This window comes from Oncorhynchus clarkii, chromosome 3, assembly GCF_045791955.1.
Source record: "Oncorhynchus clarkii lewisi isolate Uvic-CL-2024 chromosome 3, UVic_Ocla_1.0, whole genome shotgun sequence".
In the NCBI taxonomy this organism is placed as follows: domain Eukaryota; kingdom Metazoa; phylum Chordata; class Actinopteri; order Salmoniformes; family Salmonidae; genus Oncorhynchus; species Oncorhynchus clarkii.
Window position 1 is genome coordinate 78,611,320 of NC_092149.1, and position 24,909 is coordinate 78,636,228.

The 24,909-nt window shown below is 44.8% G+C and overlaps 3 protein-coding genes across 5 annotated transcripts; 1 reads left to right on the plus strand and 2 right to left on the minus strand.

Moving 5' to 3' along the window:
• The first annotated feature begins 542 nt into the window (after positions 1-542).
• Positions 543-6,531, plus strand: LOC139386105 (protein-lysine methyltransferase METTL21C-like). Its single transcript, XM_071131534.1, has 4 exons — positions 543-702; positions 904-1,040; positions 5,678-5,795; positions 5,943-6,531. The coding sequence occupies exons 1-4, from the start codon at positions 543-545 to the stop codon at positions 6,338-6,340; spliced, it is 813 nt and encodes a 270-aa protein (XP_070987635.1). The 3' UTR covers positions 6,341-6,531.
• An 83-nt stretch (positions 6,532-6,614) lies between these two features.
• On the minus strand, positions 6,615-11,568 carry LOC139405100 (rhodopsin kinase GRK1-like). Its single transcript, XM_071147561.1, has 7 exons — positions 10,523-11,568; positions 9,745-9,872; positions 9,360-9,517; positions 9,188-9,271; positions 8,949-9,073; positions 8,470-8,671; positions 6,615-8,272 (listed from the first exon to the last, which is right to left on the minus strand). The coding sequence occupies exons 1-7, from the start codon at positions 11,219-11,221 to the stop codon at positions 7,983-7,985; spliced, it is 1,686 nt and encodes a 561-aa protein (XP_071003662.1). The 5' UTR covers positions 11,222-11,568; the 3' UTR covers positions 6,615-7,982.
• Positions 11,569-12,234: 666 nt separating this feature from the next.
• Positions 12,235-24,161, minus strand: LOC139405116 (transcription factor Dp-1-like). Of its 3 annotated transcripts, XM_071147564.1 has the most exons (12): positions 23,184-24,161; positions 21,390-21,433; positions 21,206-21,272; positions 20,757-20,860; positions 19,905-20,026; positions 19,532-19,697; positions 17,942-18,088; positions 17,764-17,832; positions 17,484-17,635; positions 17,070-17,236; positions 16,764-16,845; positions 12,235-13,443 (listed from the first exon to the last, which is right to left on the minus strand). In XM_071147564.1, exons 2-12 carry the CDS (start codon positions 21,399-21,401, stop codon positions 13,305-13,307), a joined length of 1,227 nt encoding a protein of 408 aa, XP_071003665.1. In that variant the 5' UTR covers positions 21,402-21,433; positions 23,184-24,161; the 3' UTR covers positions 12,235-13,304. The 3 variants fall into 3 exon arrangements, with proteins under 3 accessions (XP_071003665.1, XP_071003663.1, XP_071003666.1); XM_071147562.1 differs by lacking the exon at positions 21,390-21,433 and having other exon boundaries at positions 12,244-13,443; positions 23,184-23,373; XM_071147565.1 differs by lacking the exon at positions 23,184-24,161 and having other exon boundaries at positions 12,249-13,443; positions 21,390-21,581.
• Between the last annotated feature and the right edge of the window lie 748 nt (positions 24,162-24,909).

Below are 24,909 nucleotides of genomic sequence, written 5' to 3' on the forward strand. Positions count from 1 at the left end.
AGCTGGTCTGCCGGAGCCATGGCCCAGTGAGACACGGGTGCCGGCCCGCGTAGATGGAAACAGAAAAGTCCTAGCCTTTGGGGTAAAACACTGGGGTAAAATCCTGTATGGAAATGCATAATTTGAGTCTGTAAAAACCTTGGTACTAATGCTGCTCCATTTCTAATACTAACACCATCTTAGCTAACAATGTTTGATGTGATGTCTGGTGATTGTGTGTGGAGAAGAGAAACTAAGTGCATGGAACTGAGGACGTTCAGTGGTTTGGGTCCTAAGCTATGGCAGGTATTTCCCTCCAGAGTCCGAGTGGTCTGCTGATGGTTGGTTATAAATAAGTATTTCTCTGGGCCCGAACCCAGACAACCAGACCCAGGGGAGATAAGGGAAAAGAGCCCAGTTCATCATAGCCAAGATTCCTTGGCTGGATTTACACACATGTAACATGTAGCCTAACCAATACAGTATTTACACACACATGTACGGATGGACGCACACACAAGGTCAACTCAAGTTTTGTCTGATGTCGACAGTGTTCTGTGGCGATGGAGATCCCCTCTACAGTCAAACAGCCAGACCAAGAGGATCCCAGGAAGGAGAGGACAGACGGAGAGCCGGGTGAGAACGAGGAAGAAGAAGAGAGACCACAGGTGATGGAAAATGGAACACAAGATGAACGCAAGCAGTGGTTTCCTAACCCTAACGGTAAGGAATGGTGAATGAGTTCTAGTGGTCACGGTCAATTATATCAGCAGTCCAGTTTGGTTGTGTTGTGGTTCTGATGCTGTTGTGTGTAACAGTCAGTCTTAGTTATGTTGCGACTGTGTGTAGTACTGGTTATTAACAGTTGGCCGTCCAGTGTGGTGTGTAGTGTACCTGGTTATGTTGTGGTCCTGTCCTCTACAGTGGTGTCCGACTGTAAGCAGATGGCCAGGGAGTCCAGTGTTTCCTACACCCTGGGGAAGGAGTTTTTCCTTATCGCTGGTCATGAAATCTGCATTAGAGAGTCTCTGGACTCCTATGGCGCCCTTGTCTGGCCAGGGGTGAGTTCAAAAGACACTCAGTAACATGATGATTGAACTTAAAGGCACTGCAGCAGGGGGTGCTAAGAAGTATTTCTGTCTGTAATAAAACCCTTTTGTGGGGGAAAACTAATTCTGATTGGCTGGGCCTGGCTCCCCGTGGGTCGGCCTAGCTCCCAAGTGGGTGGGGTGGGCCTATGCCCTCCCAGACCCACCCATGGCTGTGCCCCTGCCCAGTCATGTCAAATCCATAGCTTAGGGCCTACATTTTTTATAGTCCCATACCCCTTCAAACATTCAACCTCCAGCTGCGTACCACCTCTAGCTCCAGGGTCAGCGCACTCTCAAATGTTGAAACTCTGAGCACAGCTCTATCCAGAAATCTGACAGTGGCTTCTGATTAAATTCAATTTTCACAGAACCGCTTGTTGCAATTTCGATTAGGCTCTCTTGTTCAGATATCGGTAAGTGGACTGGAGGCAGGGCATGAAAGGGATAACGAGAATCCAGTTGTTTGTGTCGTCCGTTTCTGGAAAGTACCTGCGTAATTGCGCACCCAACTCACTGAGGTGCTTCACTGTATCACATTTGACATTGTCCGTAAGCTTGAGTTCACTTGCACACAAACAATCATAAAATGTCCTTGTTAATACAGAAAGAGAAGAGCTACAACTTCTTATTCATAGCCTCAATTTTGTCCCGCACATTGAATATAGTTGCGGAGATTCCCTGTAATCCTAGATTCAGATCATTCAGGTGAGAAAAAACATCACCCAGATAGGCCAGTCGTGTGTGAAACTCGTTGTCATGCAAGTGGTCAGACAAGTGGAAATTATGGTCAGTAAAGAAAACTTTAAGCTCGTCTCTCAATTTTAAAAAAAGTGTCAATATTTTGCCCCTTGATAACCAGCGCACTTCTGTATGTTGTAAAAGTGTTACATGGTCGCTGCCCATATCATTGCATAATGCAGAAAATACACGAGAGTTCAGGGGCCTTGCATTAACAAAGTTAACCATTTTCACTGTAGTGTCCAAAACACATTTCAAGCTGTTAGGCATTCCCTTGGCAGCAAGAGCCTCTCGGTGGATGCTGCAGTGTACCCAAGTGGCGTCGGGAGCAACTGCTTGCACGCGCGTTACCACTCCACTGTGTCTCACTGTCTTGGCTTTTGAGCCATCAGTACAGATACCAACACATCCATCAGTACAGATACCATCACATCCATCAGTACAGATACCAACACATCCATCAGTACAGATACCAACACATCCATCAGTACAGATACCAACACATCCATCAGTACAGATACCAACACATCCATCAGTACAGACACCAACACATCCATCAGTACAGACACCAACACATCCATCAGTACAGATACCAACACATCCATCAGTACAGATACCAACACATCCATCAGTACAGATACCAACACATCCATCAGTACAGATACCAACACATCCATCAGTACAGACACCAACACATCCATCAGTACAGACACCAACACATCCATCAGTACAGATACCAACACATCCATCAGTACAGATACCAACACATCCATCAGTACAGATACCAACACATCCATCAGTATAGATACCAACACATCCATCAGTACAGATACCAACACATCCATCAGTACAGATACCAACACATCCATCAGTACAGATACCAACACATCCATCAGTACAGACACCAACACATCCATCAGTACAGATACCAACACATCCATCAGTACAGATACCAACACATCCATCAGTACAGATACCAACACATCCATCAGTACAGATACCAACACATCCATCAGTATAGATACCAACACATCCATCAGTACAGATACCAACACATCCATCAGTACAGACACCAACACATCCATCAGTACAGATACCAACACATCTTGATACCAAAGTCCATTTGATGTCACAAATCTGTCCAGTAGTTTCAAATATTCTCTCCTGTTGTCCTGGTTTCCAGTGGTTTGTAGAAGAGGATGTCTTCCTTAATTGACCCCCCATAAACGTAACAAACATATACCAGGAGCTGTGCCAGGCCCTCCACGTCTGTTGACTCACCAAGCTGTAACACATACAGTGCCTTGCGAAAGTATTCGGCCCCCTTGAACTTTGCAACCTTTTGCCACATTTCAGGCTTCAAACATAAAGATATAAAACTGTATTTTTTTGTGAAGAATCAACAACAAGTGGGACACAATCATGAAGTCGAACGACATTTATTGGATATTTCAAACTTTTTTAACAAATCAAAAACTGAAAAATTGGGCGTGCAAAATTATTCAGCCCCCTTAAGTTAATACTTTGTAGCGCCACCTTTTGCTGCGATTACAGCTGTAAGTCGCTTGGGGTATGTCTCTATCAGTTTTGCACATCGAGAGACTGACATTTTTTCCCATTCCTCCTTGCAAAACAGCTCGAGCTCAGTGAGGTTGGATGGAGAGCATTTGTGAAGAGCAGTTTTCAGTTCTTTCCACAGATTCTCGATTGGATTCAGGTCTGGACTTTGACTTGGCCATTCTAACACCTGGATATGTTTATTTTTGAACCATTCCATTGTAGATTTTGCTTTATGTTTTGGATCATTGTCTTGTTGGAAGACAAATCTCCGTCCCAGTCTCAGGTCTTTTGCAGACTCCATCAGGTTTTCTTCCAGAATGGTCCTGTATTTGGCTCCATCCATCTTCCCATCAATTTTAACCATCTTCCCTGTCCCTGCTGAAGAAAAGCAGGCCCAAACCATGATGCTGCCACCACCATGTTTGACAGTGGGGATGGTGTGTTCAGCTGTGTTGCTTTTATGCCAAACATAACGTTTTGCATTGTTGCCAAAAAGTTCAATTTTGGTTTCATCTGACCAGAGCACCTTCTTCCACATGTTTGGTGTGTCTCCCAGGTGGCTTGTGGCAAACTTTAAACAACACTTTTTATGGATATCTTTAAGAAATGGCTTTCTTCTTGCCACTCTTCCATAAAGGCCAGATTTGTGCAATATACGACTGATTGTTGTCCTATGGACAGAGTCTCCCACCTCAGCTATAGATCTCTGCAGTTCATCCAGAGTGATCATGGGCCTCTTGGCTGCATCTCTGATCAGTCTTCTCCTTGTATGAGCTGAAAGTTTAGAGGGACGGCCAGGTCTTGGTAGATTTGCAGTGGTCTGATACTCCTTCCATTTCAATATTATCGCTTGCACAGTGCTCCTTGGGATGTTTAAAGCTTGGGAAATCTTATTGTATCCAAATCTGGCTTTAAACTTCTTCACAACAGTATCTCGGACCTGCCTGGTGTGTTCCTTGTTCTTCATGATGCTCTCTGCGCTTTTAACGGACCTCTGAGACTATCACAGTGCAGGTGCATTTATACGGAGACTTGATTACACACAGGTGGATTGTATTTATCATCATTAGTCATTTAGGTCAACATTGGATCATTCAGAGATCCTCACTGAACTTCTGGAGAGAGTTTGCTGCACTGAAAGTAAAGGGGCTGAATAATTTTGCACGCCCAATTTTTCAGTTTTTGATTTGTTAAAAAAGTTTGAAATATCCAATAAATGTCGTTCCACTTCATGATTGTGTCCCACTTGTTGTTGATTCTTCACAAAAAAATACAGTTTTATATCTTTATGTTTGAAGCCTGAAATGTGGCAAAAGGTCGCAAAGTTCAAGGGGGCCGAATACTTTTGCAAGGCACTGTATAATTCACTGGCTTGTATGCAAAGCAGTAATTGTTTTAAAACATCCCCTGCCATGTCACTGATGCATCGTGAAACAGTGTTGTTTGATGGAGGCATTGTCTGTATAGTTTTTTTGGCCTTTTCCTCCAGCATTGTCCCAGCAATATCCGGGGCAGCAGGAAGAATTAAGTCCTCCGAAATAGTATGGGGCTTGCCTGTCCTAGCCACTCGGTAGCTCACCATATAAGACGCTTCTAGCCCCTTCTTATTAATGGTATCTGTTGCTTTTATACATGTCTTACTTCTCAAAAGTCACCTTTATTCTCACTCAAAAAAACTCCTGTGGCTTATTTTTCAAATTGTCATGTTTCTAAATGTCTGCGCAAGAGTGAAGGTTTCCTGCGAGAGAGTAACAGTTAATGTGGTTGTATGTTAATTATATTTGACTAGGCTGCCTGTATTTGACATTGTGTTATTTCTTACCTCATTTGCACACACTGTATATAGATTTTTCTCGTGTTATTGACTGTACGTTTGTTTATTCCATGTATTGACCAAACGTTTGTTTATTCCATTCTGTGTTGTTTTTGTTGTCACACTGCGACAATTTAGCTAGGACTGTCTGGTAGTGGTCTTCGTGGGGAGTGGAAGCTGTTATTGGTAGAGAGGTTTGGCACACTGTTGGTCTATTAACCAATTTACTGCGTGGTGATGTCACCATGGAAAGCAGAAACTCCCGCGTAGATTGTAGTTTCAATCAGCACACATTTACAGTGTTAGTTTCATCAGCTGTTGTGCGATATGATATAAAACACAGCAAAAACAGAATTTTGACTGCACTAGGCCTTTAATTCATATCGACTGATCTGGGTTGCTCTATCTATCATTGTGTGTAGATGTTGATCGCAGTGATGATGATAATAATGTGGTTGCTGCTGGTGATGATGTGTTTGTGCGTGTGTATGGGTAGGCGGTGGCTCTAAGTCAGTTCCTGGAGAATAACCGGCAGCAGGTGAATCTCCTGGATAAAGCGGTACTGGAGATTGGAGCAGGGACAGGCTTACTGTCTATTGTGGCTAGTCTACTGGGTGAGTCTGTCCATCTGTCTCTTTTTCAGTCTGGCTAACTGTATAATGGCCATTGGCCAGTCTACTAGATGAGTCTGTCAGTTGGTGATATGGTTTGACAGACTGATTCCATTTCCCTGACTGTTCTCCTTGTGTCCTGTTTTACAGGTGCCTGGGTAACGGCCACCGACCTACCCGAAATCCTTCCCAACCTGACCTTTAACCTCTCTTGGAACTCCAAGGGCCGCTGCCGCTACACGCCCCAGGTGACTGCCCTCACCTGGGGTTACGACCTTGAGAAAGACTTCCCCAGCACTTCCTGTCACTATGACTACGTGCTGGCAGCCGATGTAGTGTATCACCACAACTACCTGGAGGAGCTGCTGGCGACCATGCACCACTTCTGCAAACCAGGAAGTGGCACCACGCTGATGTGGGCCAATAAGGTGAGGTTCCAGTCAGACCTGAAGTTCACAGAGAGATTTAAGAGTTGTTTTGATACAACACTGATGACAGAGCAAAAGGAGGGGGACGTGATGATCTTCAAGGCCACGGCACGAGAGTGAAGAGAGGAGAGGGGATAGAATGGAGATACCAGGGAGTAGAGGAGACTCAGAGGAAAAGTGTTGAGAAAGAGAAATAAGAGAGATTGTTCTCCACTGTGGGATGGATGAAACAGGAGCTCACTACAGACTGCCTGGAGCCCATTGTGTGGGTACATTCTTATTAGACAGATAACAAAAGCAGATTCTGGGTTTCAAGGACATTGCTGTGAGCTACATTATATTTACAACCCGTGTCCTGCAAAAAACCCAGAAACCAAAATGAATCTAAACCATGTGACTTTTCAAAATGCAATTTTATCTACCAATGTTTTTTCATACATTTGATACATTGACAAATGTTTTGTAAATAAAATTTGCTTTGCACTACAGTGTGAAAAATGTGTTCATTTCTCGCTACTTACGCATAGTCTGCATTGGCATCAACACAGATATTCTGAAAGTTACTATATATACATAGACATCTACTAGAGACAGTATCACCTGCATTTATGACAATGGTAACCAAACCCTTTTCCACTATACATGAAAACAGACTAGTTCAAGAAGGTAAGCTCTTACACTGAGTACACAAAACATTAACTAGTGCTCTTTCCAAAGTTATAATCCCTTATCGATGTCACTTGTTAAATCCACTTCAAATCAGTGTAGAGGAAGGGGGGGATACAGGTTAAAGAAGGATTTTTACGCCTAGAGACAACTGAGACAAGGATTGTGTATGTGTGCCATTCAGAGGGTGAATGGGCAAGACAAAAAATTTAAGTGCCTTTGAACAGGGTATGGTAGTATGTGCCAGGCGCACCAGTTGGTGTCAAGAACCGCAACGCTGCTGGGTTTTTCACGCTCAGCATTTTCCCGTATGTAACAAGAATGGTCCTCCACCCAAAGGACATCCAGCCAACTTGACACAAATGTGAGAAGCATTGGAGTCAACATGGGCCAGCATCCCTGTGGATCCCTGTGACACCTTGTAGAGTTCATGCCCGATCAATTGGGGCTGTTCTGAGGGCAAGGGGGGGGGGCAACTAAATATTGGGAAGGTGTTCCTGATGTTTGGTAGATTCAGTGTATATTGACATATTTCGAGAACTGCAAGATTTCATGTTTCTTAGCACATTTCACTAGTGTTATAGTGAGCAGAATCAGAAAGCATCTCGTTTTCTCTCACTCACACACACACTTATATCTTGATGCTGCTAAATGATCTGTCTGTATGCTTTGAGAATACAGAATATCTATTGCTGGGCCCAACTGAAGTACAAAGGTCCAAAGTCCATCTAACAGTTTCACTCTAAGAGCAGCGAAACACTCTCTCAATCTCAACCAATGAACAGTCAGAATGCCATGCCACTCAGGAGTTCCATCTCCATGGCAACGTTATTGTGTAGAACCTGATTTGCTGTTCTGGACTGTCTTGAGTGTTTGTCTGGGTCCAGGTGTTTTCCCATCAATGCCCTTTGAGGTGTATGTTTTTTTCTTCTTTTTTACAGTTTCTCTCGTTGTTCTACTCTAAACGTAAAGCGTTCAAAAAAATATTCAGTTGGCAGCACTTCCGCGTGTACTAAACACAACCTCAAAGAGCTACGGTTGGTCTGATCCGGAACGTCTGAGCTCCGTTCTTCGTCCTCTGTTTCCAAAGAGACAATCACGCCAAGCAGCAGGTGGATGACTTGGGCTGTTCCAAGATGGACTCCCTGCGCAGGTCGTTGGGTATGGTGCCTGCGGGTCCCCACACGTTGAGCTCACCATAGATCCCCGTCTCAATCATCTCCTCCTGCCAGGGGATGGCAATGTTCCCAGAGGAGAACTCGTCAAAGAACACGCGGTCGGGGTCGTCCAGCCCCACTCCCTTCACCGAGGAGAACTCCCCCACGTCATCCAGGTCCTTGGCGTAGACCACCTTGGAGTCAGGGACAAACGGGGGGGGCAGGATGCCTGTAGGAGAGAGGGAGGGGGTTAGAGAGACTCTTACTGAGTGAACTTCAGAAGAAGGGATGGTGTGCTTCTGATTGGGAGTCTGTCTTTGTGGCAGCTGTAGAGTGTGACAAAGCAAAATTATCATGGCCCAAATCCAGCCCACAAACACAACTTAACATTTGGTTCAGTTAGCACTTAGAAATAGCAGTTGGTACCTGCATCCAGTCTCGTCCAGTGGATGGCGCTGAAGAAGGGGTGTGTCCTGATCTCGTCACAGGTCCCGTCCTTGAAACCTAGTCTCTTGTCCACCTGTTTCTCCAGCAGCGCAGAGCAGATGGACTTGGCGTTCTCACTGAATGTCTCTGGGTAGACCACTGTCCCGGTCATGATGCGCTCCTTTAGTGCCTCCTTCTCAACCTGACCAGAAGATGACCACAGGTTAGCAACAGTACATCAAAGCCATAAACCAACTGGGTGTGCAGGCTTTTGTTCCAACCCTGCACAGACACACCCTTGATTCAAATAATGATGGCTTTTGAAGGAAGAATCAAAGACGAGTGTGTAAATGCTGGGATGGAACGAAAGCCTTCAGATTCCAGTGGCTCTACACGACCAGAATTGACGACCTACACTGTTATCCGGTGTGCACATTCAGTGTGAAGGGATGAAAGGGAGGAGGGATAGAGCAGGTTACCTTCTCTCCGCGTTCCCTGAAGGGGTTCTTGGCGGCCATAAACTCAAACAATGTGACCCCTAGGGTGAAATAGTCCACTGAGGTGTCATACTTCTCCCCCTTCAGGAGCTCTGGGGCCATAAACCCTGGGGGCAGATATCAAAAGGACAGTCACAAGAGCCAATACGGAACCTCTTGGAGACACTAAACGTGAAACCCCATTGTGAGATGAGGTCGGACCGCTGCAGCCAGAGACTGACCTGGAGTTCCGGCATAGCCTTTGATCTTTGTCTGGTTTTCCTTCAGCTCCACTGCCAGACCCAGGTCAGAGATACGCACGTTACCTAAGGACATACGGACAGCGTCACATCACACAAGCATCACATGCGTGTGGGTGTGTTTGTCTGTACATGCACACCTCTCATTGTGTACCTTCATTGTCCAGCAGCACGTTCTCAGGTTTGAGGTCTCTGTAGATGATTCTCTTCTGGTGCAGGTGCTCCATGCCCTGGATGATCTGAGCTGCGTAGAAACAGGCTCTGGGCTCTTCAAACCCTGGGTTGTTCTCATCCACCAGATAGATGTGGTACCTGGGGTGGCAGGTAGCCTAGTGGTTAAGAGCGTTGGGACAGAAACCGAAAGGTCGCTGGTTCGAATCCCCAAGCTGACTAGGTGAAACATATTTTGATGTGCCCTTGAGCAAGGCACTTAACCCACTTAACTCTGGATAAGTGTGTCTGCTAAATTACTCAAATGTGAAGTATGGGAACAAACATGTTACAAATCTATCATAAGGTGTGTGTGTGTGTGTGTGTACTTCAGGTCTCCTCCATTCATGATGGTCATAACCAGGCAAAGCTCATCCTTGGTCTGGAAAGCGTAGGCCAGTGACACGATGAAGCGACTATGAACCCTGGCAAGAATCCTCTTCTCCACCATCGCCCCCTAGAGTAGAGGGACAAACATGATAATAGCAACCATCACTCACAAATTCATACCGGTAGGCAGCGAGGACGAGTCAAAATCTTTCCACTGAGGGACAATCTGGTCGTTATATACAGTATCTCAGCAGTAGGCCCTGCTCAATTATCCTTGAAGTAATCACTGACCAAACACCTGAATAGGTGAAAGATATGATGTGGACTCCTTGCTTTGACCTATCTAATCATATCAGCGATTGACCTTAGTAAGGGGGAATTTTAACAGGGCATTGTACTAGCTGTAAAGGACATGGACTAACCTTCCCCAGCAGTTCCATTGAGAACAGCTTTTCCGTAATCCCTATATCCCTGTGTTGTGTTTAACACAGAGCTAAGACGGAGGCAAATGTTTCACTCAAGATTACAGGGGTTCTAACACAGTCACAGAGGGTATGACACCTGGCCACACACTGTAGCACTACCCTGCCATGTCAATAGTCATTGTGACTCAGCTTGATCTAGCGTTAATAGGCTACAGAAGCGACCTGTATTCTAATTAACTGATTTCCTCTTGGGATATCCTCGGATATCATACAGGAAGTATCACATGACTAGAGATGATGGACCACACCAAAGACCCTCAGAAACTACCTCCTTCCCACCCCGTCTATTCACCTCATAGCCTTTCCTCTTCTTCAGCCTCTTCTTGTTGAGCTTCTTGCAGGCGTACAGTTTCCCCGTGGCCTTCATCTGGCAGGCAGACACCTCTCCGAAACCCCCCTTCCCAAGCACACGGAAGTCCTGGAACCAATCTTGGTCCATGGGCTGCATCTCCAGCCACTTCCACTGCAGGAACCTCTTCAGGTACATGCTCTCCAGGAAGAAGGTGTAGGGAACTTCCTGGAGGTAGCCCAGCACCGAGACCAGTGTCTGGGAAAAGAGGGTGTCCCCAGCCCCCTGCTGTGCCTCCTTCACCTGGGTCACAGTCTCCGGGGTCAGGAAGGGGCAGTAGAGCTTAGCAGAGGATTCCAGGTAACGCTGGACAATCCTAGATGCCTTCTGGGCCCGGTCTGTGTCTTCGGCTAAGTCGTACTCTTCGATGTCCCGCCACAAGTGGCAAGGACCGTGGTATTCGGGCGCCGTCTCCAGGAACTCGCGGAACAGACGTTTGCCGATGGGCTGCTCCACGCAGACTGACTGAAAGGTTAGGTCCAGGGTTTCCTGAAGGCCCTCACACACGGTGATATGGGGCAGCTTGAGGCGGGCGTGGTACTTCTTGTCACGCGAGGCTGCCGGGTTGGAGCCATCGAAGCTGCCGCGGGCGCTTATGTAGGCAGAGTTGGCAACCACCGTGGTCAGGCTGCCCAAATCCATGGCAACGGAGGGAGAGAGGCTGTCGCCGACAGCGAGGACACTCAGAGGGAGAGCATGGTGAAGACGAGCGGGGGGCAAGGAGGGATAGTGTGAGATAAAGAGATTACGAAGAATATGTTGAAGTGTGAATAAAAGGTGATAGAGGAGAAAGAGGGAGTGAAACAGTAAAAGGGGAGGATTAGAGAGGAATGATGAGAGGAAAGATGAACAGCGGGAGAGAAAGGAAAAGGAGAGCCGTGCCAGCAGCAGGACAGAGGACACAAGATCCTCCTCCTGACCCGAGCGCTTTACCCGTATCTCTCACACACACCTGGCTCAGCACCTTTCAGACAGTAATGCCTTTATCCACTAACTCCCTAATACCTCAGGCTGAGAGTGAGAGCCCAATCTGTGACTGATGTATTCAGACGGTGTCATGGAGGCCAGAGCAGCACCTGTTATCTAAAGAACAAGACACAAGGGAGCAGCACAGTAGAAAAGGGAGGGAGGGAGTAAGGCGCAGAGTCTAAAATTGACACCTCTCGAAACATCAGAATGGCCCCTGGCCTTCATAGATATGGAAGGATCAGAAAGGTGAAAGCAAAATGTTTATATCTCCCTCTAGCCTTCAGCACATTCCCTAATTTGATTGTAAACAATTAACAAGCTAGTTAACTAACACATGTTCTTGTCAAAATTGTCAACAGTGTAGCTAGCAAGCAACAAGATATGCCAAACTGTCTAAAAACCAACAAAGGTGGTTTTAAATGTGGCATGAAATATCTGATCCCATGTGCTTTTTGGCTGTTGACTGCAGGAAAAAGGATTTGAGTCACATCAAAATACCAAATGTGAACAAGGCTTTCGAGAGCGCAAGTCAACACATCAGATTTCCCAGAGGAAAATGCCCAAAGGATGTCATATGTTTGACCTATTTGAGGTTATTACGGTGCTATTTCAGCTGTTGAAGCCAATTGAGTAGTGCAAAATACCATATGCTTTTCAGATTATAACACCGCACAAAACCACTAACTGAAGTAAACTTGTTAAAACATTCTCTATATTTAATTGACAAAATTATATTAGATTACAGAAAAGGTATTTTGGAAGAGTCAGTACATGTTGTTCAGTTAAAAAAAAAGAGGAGATCTTCGAAGGGGGTCCATGGAGACAGACCTATACAACCCACATCTTAGATACATCAATAATGTCCAGGTCTTCCTTCCGCCACTGACCTGTAAAGGATGTTATAAACTACAATCTTCATAGGATCAGTTTACATCATTCAAACACAAAACATTTTCCTATAGGGGAGCGTGGGTAGGAGTTATTTTCCTCGCTCGTGCCCGTCACTTGTAAACACTACCATAGTGTGGAAGGGCGCTCTCCAAAACTTAAACAAATAAGGACCAGAAAAGCATCTGCCTACAGAATGAGAGGAAGCTAGCCCAACACACCAGCCCATTGATATCAATGCCACAAAAGAGGGCGATAACAGAACAGTGTCCACACTTTCGAAATGCAGTCCCAAACTTTCTTAGGGCGTTGTGGCGACTAAACAGGACATTTTGGAACCAGTGTGTGTCTCTGAGCCAGCGGTCTGGGGGCAGTTGCACTGGCAGCCATCTTGAAACAGTGGTTCACCATTGAGTCTGTCCAAAGAAATCAAAACATAACAAAGCTAACTATTTCACACACAAGGAACACTATACATTCTCCAACAGGGTTGTCTGGAAGATGTTTCTTTTCCCTTTATTCTCCAGCAGGTGGCTGGCCAAGAAGAGGGTGATAATAGACAGAGAAATGCTGCAGCACAGTGCCAAAGCCATAGACTACACTTCCCAGAGAGCCAATGTGCAGCATGTGATTCAGGACCACCCCCTCTGAGGAGAAGAGGTCTGCACACTCTTCATACCCAGAAAAACATTCTTCAACGCCCCTTACAGAGAGAGAGAGAAAGATACTCGGAGGGGGAGAAATACTCAGGGAGAGAGAGATACTCAGAGAGAGAGAGATAGAGATACTCAGGGAGAGAGAGATACTCAGAGAGAGAGAGAGAGAGAGAGACAGACTGCTTGTTTGAGAGGCTTGGCGCGGCAGAAAGTTAATCTTCATCGTCGTTCTCGTCGTAATCGTCCTCCTCGTCATCATCCCCCATGTACGACACAGGGGTCTCAACACGGGAGCTGCTGTAGTGAGAGTCATTAGAGCTGGAGGCCAGGGGACCATCTGCACCGCTGTCACTACAGAGAGATACAGAGGGGGAAGAAGAGAGTAGTAGAGTTAGTAGGGATGTGCATCTTTCCCTTTCAGGATAATTCTATACCTACAGTGGCTTCGTAAAGTATTCAGACCCCTTAACTATTTGTTAGGTTACAGCCTTGTTCTTATCACCTCCCTTATTCTATGAATGTTTTTTCCCCTCATCAATCTACACACAATACCCCCATATTGACAAAGAAAAAAACAGGTTTACACATTTTTGCTAAGTTATAATTAAAATAAATAACTGAAATATTACATTTACATAAGTATTCAGACCCTTTACTCAGTAGTACTTTGTTGAAGCACCTTTGGCAACGATTGCAGCCTCAAGGCTTCTTGGGTATGGCGCTGCAAGCATGGCACACCTGCATTTGAGAAGTTTCTCACATTCCTCTCTGCAGATCCTCTCAAGCGCTGTCAGCTTAGACGGGGAGCGTTGGTACACAGCTATTTTCAGGTCTCTCCAGAGATGTTCGATCAGGTTCAAGTCCGGGCTCTGGCTGGGTTACTCACGGATATTCAGAGACTTGTCCCAAAGCCACTGCAGCGTTGTCTTGGCTGTGTGTTTAGGGTCATTGTCCTGTTGGAAGGTGAACCTTCGCCCCAGTCTGAGACCCAGAGCGCTCTGGAGCAGGTTTTCATCAAGGATCTCTCTATACTTTGCTCTGGAAAACGCCAAGCGGGCTACATGATGAACAGAGGAGTGGCTTCCGTCTGGCCACTCTACCATAAAGGCCTGATTGGTGGAATGCTGCAGAGATGGCGGTCCTTCTGGAAGGTTCTCCCATCTCCACAGAGGAAGTCTGTCAGAATGACCATCGGGTTCTTGGTCATCTCCCTGACCAAGGTCGTTCTCCCCCGATTGCTCAGTTTGGCCGGGTGGCCAATTCTAGGTAGAGTCTTGGTGGTTCCAAACTTCTTCCATTTAAGAATGATGGAGGCCACTGTGTTCTTGGGGACCTTCAATGCTACAGACATTTTTTGCTACCTTTCCCCAGATCTATGCCTCGACAAAATCCTGTCTCTGAGCTCTACGGACAATTCCTTCAACCTCATGGTTTTTGCTCTGACATGCACTGTCAACTGTGGGACTTTATATAGACAGGTGTGCACCTTTCCAAATCATGTCTAATCAATTGAATTTACCACAAGTGGACTCCAATCAAGTTGTAGAAACATCTCAAGGATGATCAATGGAAACAGGATGCACCTGAGCTCAATTTTGAGTCTCATATCAAAGGGTCTGAATACTTATGTAAATTAGGTATTTTTGTTTTGTATTTTTAATACATTTGCAAAAATGTCTAAAAACCTTTTATTTTTTTCACTTTCTCATGATGGGGTATCGTGTGTATATTACAGAGATTTTTTAATTTAATTTATTTTAGATACAGGCTGTAATGTAACAAAATGTGGAAAAAGTCAAGGGGGTCTGAATACTTTCCAAAGGCACTATATATAGACACATGGGCCCCGATACCATACAGGAACTAAACGTTTTAGTTTGATTAGCGAACGAATCGCACAAACATTTGCTGTATAAACACATTCATTTTCCATTCTAAATGAAAATCTGCTGCTGATGGAGCTCGTGAGCTGGATTTGTCTGAGCCGACTACTATGGTGTACGTACTATGTAGGCACCTGAGCTGAGCCGACTACTATGGTTTACGTACTATGTAGGCACCTGAGCTGAGCCGACCACTATGGTGTACGTACTATGTAGGCACCTGAGCTGAGCCGACCACTATGGTGTACGTACTATGTAGGCACCTGAGCTGAGCCGACCACTATGGTGTACGTACTATGTAGGCACCTGAGCTGAGCCGACCACTATGGTGTACGTACTATGTAGGCACCTGAGCTGAGCCGACCACTATGGTGTACGTACTATGTAGGCACCTGAGCTGAGCCGACCACTATTGTGTACGTACTATGTAGGCACCTGAGCTGAGCCGACCACTATGGTGTACGTACTATGTAGGCACCTGAGCTGAGCCGACCACTATGGTGTACGTACTATGTAGGCACCTATGACCACTATGGTGTACGTACTATGTAGGCACTTGAGCTGAGCCGACCACTATGGTGTACGTACTATGTAGGCACTTGAGCTGAGCCGACCACTATGGTGTACGTACTATGTAGGCACCTGAGCTGAGCCGACTACTATGGTGTACGTACTATGTAGGCACCTGAGCTGAGCCATAAGGGAGACTAAGCATCAACCACTCACTACCACTATCAGATTAGGTGTGGCAATGTAGCCCATTTTGTCCCCACACTCTGGTTCTGAAATCACCATCACCTACTAATTAACTTGTCATTTTTGCAGATTGTGTTTGAGCTAGTAACATATCAATATTTATTATTTACCAATGAGTTATGACATAGCCAATGAATATTTATTATTTACCAATGAGTTATGACATAGCCAATGAATATTTAGCACAACTTTGGATTTCCCACCCCCCCATCTCAAAATCAAATGGTTTGGACATTTTTTAAAGAGTGGTGATCTCTTCTCCTCTCGCTTCAGCCATGCAGTGCGCCTCGCAAAAGTGATTGCTGTCCTCGTTATGAAATGATCAACTTAACCCTGTATGTATATCTGGAAAAACTACCAAAACAATTGCTGATGGTGAACCTGAACAATCAAAATAAAATCTATTGTAATGTTCAGCAGGTATAGCCAGATGACTTGTCTCCGGGTAGATTACTTTTTATTTCTGGTAAAACACCATTTTCAACAACGCATAGATAAACAATCAACTAATTACACAGGTTGTCACTCAACTAATAAAGCCTAATATCACACAAGTCATTTCAGTATTTGAATGCTTAAGCTGCTGCGCAATGTGCAAGATCAGGAACAGGCCTTTTACCTCCCGTTGGTCAGTGTGCAAAGCTGGGCACAGTGCGCAGTTTGACTAGCCTACCAATATTCCCTGAGGTTGTTCAGCATGCAAAATGTCTTGTAGATCAATGACTGTCAACACAGTTACATGCAGTTCCACACTGAAGGAGAGGAGGCATCAGTTGTCACAAGAGATGATGTAATATGGCGCATGTAATATGAGCTAAAGAAATGTGTGAACTGCTGATTCGTAACGTTTGTATCGATTTTCTGACCGCTACATTTGGATCGGGTTGGGGTCCACCGACTGATGCACTTGTATCTTAAACATTTGAATCGGGGACCGATGCGTATTGGTGAATTGTTACCTCCCTAAGAGTTACCATATATTTCTATGTGAAAGTGCAGATGGCAAGCCTGACTAAGAGGAGAGAGACTCACCTGCCCTGGCCGTGATGGCGCCGGCCGTTGGTGGAGGATCCTCCAGTGATGTAGACGTTACTGATGGGGCCCTGGGCCATCTCTGTGACAGACAGTAGTACACACATTCACATATTGACCTTAGAGAGAACCACACAGGCCCTTGTTTCTCATAGCCAATGTACCCCGAATTATCAACGTCTTACAATGCCCAATTCGCTTACTTTAATAGAGATTGTGTGTAGCTCGATGGCTCAAGCTATGACAGATGATTTGGGCATGAAGTTTAAGTATGCGCTATGACCCCTGATCCCTATGACCTCTGACCTGTGACGTAGGGCTCCAGGGCTTTGGGCACCAGGCTGCGTGCCACCTTCAGGTCCTCCGGGGAACATTTGCCCACCTCCAGGCCACAGGCCATGCCCATGCGCTTCAGCACCTCAATATCGTCGTGGATCTCAAACATGTTGTCGAAGTTAAACAGGTACTCAAACCTGAACACAGCAGAATGGGAGAGGAAGAAATTAAGACTATAATAGCATGGATAGAACACGAATAAATTCATTAAAAACAGTCAACCATGAAAAACTAAATCGGTGTGTTGCCATGGCCTCGATGTTGGATAAAATAAAATGTCTTTACATTACTTCAATTGATGATCAATTTACACGGGCATATACCAACACACACACAGTCACTCACTTGTCACTGGCATACACCAACACACACACAGTCACTCACTTGTCGTTTGAGATGCTACAGTCGATGACTGTCTTCTTGCTGGTGTTGATGATGATGAAGGGGAGGTGGATGAGAGAGTTGGGGGGCGGAGGTCTGTTGGCCTGCTGTTCCGTCTGTCTGTTCCGCTGCACCAGGTTCTTAAAGGCTATTTGCTGCAGGAGAGGAACATCATGGAGAGAACGTTAGAATAACGTTAAGTCAACCCGTGGTCTTGTATTTTATGCTTCCCTTAATCATTGATTGTATTGTCATCTATGAGGCAGGCTTGTCCTATGATCACCTGTAATATGAGTTCTTGGAGTTGTGACTGCTTCTGCTTGATTCTCTCCAGTCGCCTTTGTCTCTCCACCTACAAAGGAAGAGCAGAACGCAGACAGGGTGTCAGAGCATAAGAGAAAAGGGGGAGTGAGGAGAGTTCATAGTTGGCCAGGTGTGTGTGTGTGTGCGCATAGACTTACCTCTAGATTTTGGCACTCCTGGGCTGAGTTGGTAGGCAGACCAATCCACTTGATCTCTTTCTTCTCTTTAGAGATGATGTTCATGGCCATGAGCACGTTGAGCGCGTCATACACACGCCGTCGGATGTTCTTCTGGTCGTACACATGCTACAAGGAGAGGGGGAAGAGGTTCATCTCTGACTTTGATTCCTGTGTGTATGCAGAGAGCTTACAATGGATTTGTGAGGTGATTTCGTAAGAAAACCAGTGTCCTAAAGCCTAATTTACAACTTCCGTGCCGTCTACCTCCCGGAATGTCCGCACATGGATTTCAAAATCACAGCAGAAGTTTTCGAGGAGGTGAATGTGGATGCAAAACCCTATGTGGACGAGAGAGGACGTTTGATGTCCAAACACTGAAGCGGTAGTAGCGCAAGTAAATTAGGCTTGAGGTAGACCATGTCAGAGAATCTTTATTTCCTAAACAGGTTTGTTGTGTCTATGAAATTGTGACGTCATAAAGAGGTTTGTTTCGTCTGAACGATGCCACAATGATGTGTTCTGTCTGAGAGAAAGTGAGAGAGAGGGGTGTCATAATGAGGAGTTCTGTAAGAGAGTGATGCCATAATGAGGTGTTCTGTCAGAGAGAGGGGTGTCATAATGAGGAGGTCTGTAAGAGAATGATGCCATAATGAGGTGTTCTGTCAGAGAGAGGGTTGTGGAGAGCGTGATTACAGTCTTCCGGAACAGCTGGTGCTCTCATGCATGTTTCAGAATTATTTGCCTAGAAGCGAGCATAAAATTAGTTTCCCTTAATCATTGATTGTATTGTCGTCTATGAGGCACGAGCCTACTCGTATGGTAGGCTCATGTCACTGGGCAGCTCTAGCTGTGCTTCCCTTTGTAGTCTGTAATGGTTTGCAAGCCCTGCCACATCCGATGAGCATCAGAGCCAGTGTAGTACGATTCGATCGTTGTCCTGTATTGACGCTTTGCCTGTTTGATGGTTTGTCAGAGGGCATAGCGGGATTTCTTATAAGCTTCCGGGTTAGAGTTCCGCACCTTGAAATCGACAGCTCTAGCCTTTAGCTCAGTGCGGATGTTGCCTGTAATCCATGGCTTCTGGTTGGAGTATGTACGTACGGTCACTGTGGGGACGACGTCATTGATGCACTTATTGATGAAGCCAATGACTGATGAGGTGTACTCCTCAATGCCATTGGAGGAATTCCGGAACATATTCCAGTCTGTGCTAGCAAAACAGTCCTGTAGCTTAGCATCTGCTTTATCTGACCACGTTTTTATTGATAGATATTCAATAGATGATATTAAAACCAAATAGTTATTACATTTATTTAACAATCCCTTGAAAATGGCACGTAGTTGTCAATGGTTTTAATAGAGCTAGGGGTCTTCTTGACCCCCAGCAGCAAAATCGAACACTCTGCACTGTATTGTCACGTTTTATTGATGAGGACCTATTCAGTCAGACAGAATGTGCGATGTCATAATGGAGAATTCTACCTGAGAAAAAGGGATGTCATAAATACCTCCCCTGCCTGCTCTGAGGTATAGCCCTATGCAGTGTGTGCATACAGCTTCCGTACTCACTGAGTCGTTGGGGGAGATGTGGTTGTCTGCAGCGCTGAACTCCGCCACCAGCTCGTCTGCCACCTCGTTGTAGGTGGTTACACCTTTCTTCTGCACCTTCTCACACACCTTCATGGAGAAATGTCTCAGGCCCTTGCCATTCTTCTCCCCCTTCTTACCACGCTTCCTGTGGACAAAGAAGTGATCAAAAAGCTGTTTACTTCTAGATTCCACTGGTATATCGCACACAGAAGCACACAATACCTAAACACCTAAAACCAGCTAGGTGCTCAAATAGCTTCTCTATCAATGAACAGAGAGGAGGGGGTGCATCTTAAGTGACCTGCCAGGATGTGGGGTAGAATTTTTCTTTTTGGGGGGGGTAGTGACTCACCCCGAGGACCATGGCGACGCGTCGGCCGGCTGGCTCTGTGTGAGGAACTGGGAGTTGGGTGTTTGAGGGCTGTTCACAAGTATGGCACTGGAAACACTGGGCCTCTGGGGCGTACCAATCACCTACAGGGAGTGGGGGGGTGGGAAGAGAGTGCCCAACCATTTTAGTTTTAGAGTAAAATAGAAAATCTTTATTATTCCCATATAGCAACTTGCTTTGCACCAAGCAGTCATCATACAGTACATATACCTACAACAGAGCAATCTGAACTGACTCTCGACATCATGGTGTGACAAGTGTGTCTCCCTCAAGAACAGCAGGAAAGATGGAAAGAGCATTATGCAGCTGACTCATAATGTACCAAGTGCCTGTGGTGGAGTGAACCTACTCTGGGGTGATAAGGTGAAGAGAACTTCCTGCTTATAGTTGTTATGGGAGGCAGGCCAGGTAGGTGATGTATTCCACTGTCTACGGGCTGGTCATCGGGTGAAGCATAAGCTGTTCCCCATTATATATTATATATTACCATGTATGTAATGGGATGATGGGAGTAATCCTGCTGACTGCAGAGGTTGATCAGCTTAGGCTCACCCCCCGGTCACGTCACAATGATAATGGATGGGGCTTAGACACCATGGATTCTGTGTGTGGTTTAAACTGTGTAGAGATTTCAGCAAGTGTATTTAAGTGGTGAGCTTGCAGTTAAGAAGGTTGTGCTTGCAATGTCTGAGAGCAAATAACAACCTGCACTCTACCACACTGTGTCAAAATAAAATACTTTGTCATCAAGTCTGTGGTTGAGATATTTCTGTGGTAGATGCAATAGGGGGCCTGGGAAACGGACACACTCACCATGTGTGGAGCAATGTTGACATTGGAGGGCCCCAGGGTTTTAGGCAGTAGTTGTTTGGCCATGGGGATTGACACAGGATGGACAGCAACCAGAGACAGGACACCTGAGAGGGGACAGAGTCAACACTAGGGTTACCTGGAACCACTGTCCACAAAATGGCTGCCTCTTTTCATATCCAGTTCTCAGGTAGATGGCTTCAGGGGACAGGAGGCCCTATAGGATGCAAGCTTACTGACCCAAAGGAAATTCTGAGTGTACCCAGAATCTATAGAACACCTGTCTGATAATGGAGCCTATGATTAGATGAGCAGAATGTTTTCAAAGGAGTAAAATGAGATGAGCTACATCTGTGCAGTCTCATTGCCCCCTGCTGTTGAGTTGAGACATATCTGACAGAGACCTGTATTGAATGAAACCGATCTGGAACACAACACACTGTTTTACTCACCTTTACTAGGACTCCGATTCTGGTCAATGAAAACCTTCAATTCTCCATTGGTTTCCATCAGACCAACCTGTGGGAAAGACCATCATCAACATCTATTCCAGTAAAATCTCAACTGCTGGTCTCTGTATTGAATCAGGACCAGCATGGAAAAACACTGCATCTGGTTGTCTCTGATCAGACTCACATCTTTGGCCATTATCTTCCTCTGATAAGTCACCAATTACTTTCCTGAAACAGAGAGCAACCATGATGGAGCCGGATGTCTAATGAAATGATCTACTCACACAGTGTGGTGAAGAAGGTGCAACAGTGACTCTTCAACCTCAGGAGGCTGAAGAAATTTGGCTCGTCACCTAAAACCCTCACAAACTTTTACAGATGCACAATTGAGAGAATCCTGTCCGGCTGTACCACCGCCCTCAACCGCAAGGCTCTCCAGAGGGTGGTGCGGTCTGCACAACGCATCACCGAGGCCAAACTACCTGCCCTCCAGGACACCTATAGCACCCGATGTCACAGGAAGGCCATAAAGTTCATCAATGACAACAACCACCCGAGCCACTGACTGTTCACCCCGCTACCATCCAGAAGGCGAGGTCAGTACAGGTGCATCAAAACTGGGACTGAGAGACTGAAAAACAGCCATCACTAACAGAGGCTGCTACCTACTTACAGACTTGAATCATTGCCCACTTTAATAAATGGATCACTAGTCACATTAAATAATGTGACTTTAATAATGTTTACATATCTTACATTACTCATCTCATATGTATATACTATTTTATACCATCTTGCCTATGCCGCTCAGTCATCACTAATCCATATATTTATATGTACATATTCTTATTCCATCCCTTTAGATGTGTGTATTAGGTAGTTGTTGTGGAATCACTTGTTCGATATTACTGCACTGTCAGAACTAAAAGCACAAACATATGTGACCAATAAAATGTAAATTTGATTTGGTTAGAGCTCTGGAATTGTAGCCGTCTGGGTGTATAGAAGTATACACTGCTGGAAAACAATCTATTTTATATGGGGGTTAACCTGCTTAAAATTCCATCAGGTCAGGGTGGCATTGGAGAAAGGAGACTGCCTTTGGTATGGAGAGCAAAAAAATAAAATCGTGATTTGCATTAATAAAAAAATAAAAAAAACATTTAATCCCTCACCGTGTGTGACAGTTGTATAGGCCTATGGGTGTTATGGGACAGTTCACAATCCCTGATAAAACCATTTTCTTCACAGGCAAACTATTGCACATTTATACGAACTGCATATTATACATTAAATGTTTGCAAAGGTAGGCAGCAGATTGTGTTATTGATCAAGAAGCAAAGCCTGCCTGTTTATAAGCAACATAGCTATTGCACAAAAGCACCACTAGCTGGCTACAGCCTCGCTATTGCCAGAACAAAAACATTACTAGTCGACTAAATTATCTTTGCAAGACAACTTCGATTGCATATTCCAAAGTGCTGAGACTTGTCAGCTGTGATGAGTATCAGACATTCATGTTTTAATATTTATGATATCTTATCATAACTTTCATAATTTCATCAAACTGTAAGGCCTAACGTTAGTAGGTGTTGACCACGTCCTAGACCCGAAATTCCCCACGAAGTTTACAAGCAGAGCAGAAATTGCTAGCCAGCTACAACAATAAAAGGTGCCTGGATGGCTGATTACTTGTCGTAATGAGAATTTGTTTCCATTTAACACCCTGCGATGACTAGCTAGCTCGCACAAGGGACTAACTGATGCTAGCTATCTACCTAACATTAGTGATATTACAGGCTAGCTAACATTAGCTAATTCATTGAGGCACGTTTTGAGACGATTCCGAGTGCAAAACGATTGTGTATAAGAAAACTGATCCAATTTGATATTATGTGGTTATACTAATAGAAGCTAACATGCATTTGCAAGCAGGAACGACCGATCAATTAAAAGGTTTAACTTGAAGTGCACTTACAAGTGCACTCTTTTCTTCTGCTTCTTCGGCGGCTGTTTTTGTTGGCATCGAGGGCAGAGGAAGAGGAGGTCTAAATCCCTATCGCCAAACAGGAAACAAAACTAGACGCCAAATTATCGTGATTCTGAAATAATAGCTAGCTAATACATTTAGGTTTCTAAGCAACCCAATAATCCACGCATCAGACAGATAGATGTTTTATTGCGGCGCATACATGGACCTTTAGGAATTACAGTTAGTCAGCTTTCTGGTCAATCATGTCTCAATCTCAAAATGGATGCTTTTCAAAGTAACCTCGCTAGTCACCTAGCTTGCTAATAACTATGAATAATATTACTCGCGCTTGAAGGCCACGGGCGATGAAATAAAAAGTAAATGTATAGCTAGTTATAATAAAGCTTAAATAAAACGTGCCATTAATAAGTGGTCGAAAAGCGAAGACTGGAAGAGTAAGCGTAGCCAGCGCAAACCACTGCCCGAGGATATTATAACGGTAACGTTATTTAGAGAATATATCTGCAAACATAACTAATATAAAACGGCATAAATGTTAGCTATCTACGTTTGCAATTCTTAACACGAACATGCGAGCGAAAGATATACAGCTATATAACTGACTAGTTAAAAGAGCACGACTAATATTTTGATGATCAGTTGATGGATAAATTAGTTGGTATAAACAACGGGAAGTAGCTACAGTAGTAGCATGCTAGACAACTCGGTCAATGCACTAAATTAGCAGTAGCAAATGTTTAGCTTACTTGCTAACATAACAAGCTACCTCCAACTTTTAAAGCAGGTAGGCTATTATATCGATCGCTAGATAGACAAATCCTCCTTTCGCATGTCACGTTTATAAATGTCCCCCTTTCAATCGACAACGACCAAAAGTCTATTGACTTTGTTAGTAGTAAACTCGAAATTCCTCTTAAGCAGTTTACCATCCTTTCTCTCAAACCAATCTTGGCGGTGTCTAATATCTGATGTTTCGGATTGGATAGTTTTAACATGACGCAAGCAATCCGTGCTACTAAAGCCACGCCCTTAGGGCAGGACCTCCTTTCCCGCGTTCTTCCATTGGTCTCCAGGTGTTCGGCGTTTTAAGACCCTTTTCCGGGATTTGAAACTGACACACAAAATATTATTTTTAACTGCTCAAATTGCAAAGAAACAGCTTATGATCGTAAGGATCCATTTGAAATCATCACAAATCAGAGGTCAGTGTCATAATGAGTCAGCTGTTCAGTGATATAGCTGGTATACAAGCTCAGCCATCTCTCTATATATATATATATATATATATACACACTGACTTAGGAACAGCTCGTCTTCACTGGATCTTTACCTTAACATTTGGATGTAGTTGCAGCATTGACTTCAGATCAGTGGTCAGAGGAAACATCACCGTGTGTGTTATACCCCAATCCTTTAATTTATTGTGATTGATGAACTTAGATTGTGGAGTCAACCGTAAATTTCTATCGTTTATTACAATACATGCATGTAGTGGAGAGGGTACCGGAGCGCCAAGTCTAGGTCCAAAAGGCTTCTTAACAGCTTCTACCCCCAAGCCATAAGACTCCTGAACCGCTAATCAAAGGGCTACCCAGACCCCTCTTTTACACTGCTGCTACTCTCTGTTTATTATCTATGCATAGTCACTCTAACTCTACCTGTACCCCCTGTATATAGCCTCGCTATTGTTATTTTACTGCTGCTCTTTAAT

Coding starts and splice junctions, on each gene's coding strand:
- LOC139386105 (XM_071131534.1), top strand. CDS start 543: ATGGAGATCCCCTCTACAGTCAAACAGCCAGACCAAGAGGATCCCAGG. Junction 1,041..5,677: donor GCGCCCTTGTCTGGCCAGGG/GTGAGTTCAAAA, acceptor GTGTATGGGTAG/GCGGTGGCTCTAAGTCAGTT. Junction 5,796..5,942: donor TATTGTGGCTAGTCTACTGG/GTGAGTCTGTCC, acceptor CCTGTTTTACAG/GTGCCTGGGTAACGGCCACC.
- LOC139405100 (XM_071147561.1), bottom strand. CDS start 11,221: ATGGATTTGGGCAGCCTGACCACGGTGGTTGCCAACTCTGCCTACATA. Junction 9,074..9,187: donor AGGCTATGCCGGAACTCCAG/GTCAGTCTCTGG, acceptor ATCTGCCCCCAG/GGTTTATGGCCCCAGAGCTC. Junction 8,273..8,469: donor CTGGACGAGACTGGATGCAG/GTACCAACTGCT, acceptor TCTCTCCTACAG/GCATCCTGCCCCCCCCGTTT.
- LOC139405116 (XM_071147562.1), bottom strand. CDS start 23,231: ATGCCAACAAAAACAGCCGCCGAAGAAGCAGAAGAAAAGAGTGCACTT. Junction 18,089..19,531: donor ACATCTCCCCCAACGACTCA/GTGAGTACGGAA, acceptor CTCTCCTTGTAG/CATGTGTACGACCAGAAGAA. Junction 13,444..16,763: donor CGCCATCACGGCCAGGGCAG/GTGAGTCTCTCT, acceptor ATCTCTCTGTAG/TGACAGCGGTGCAGATGGTC.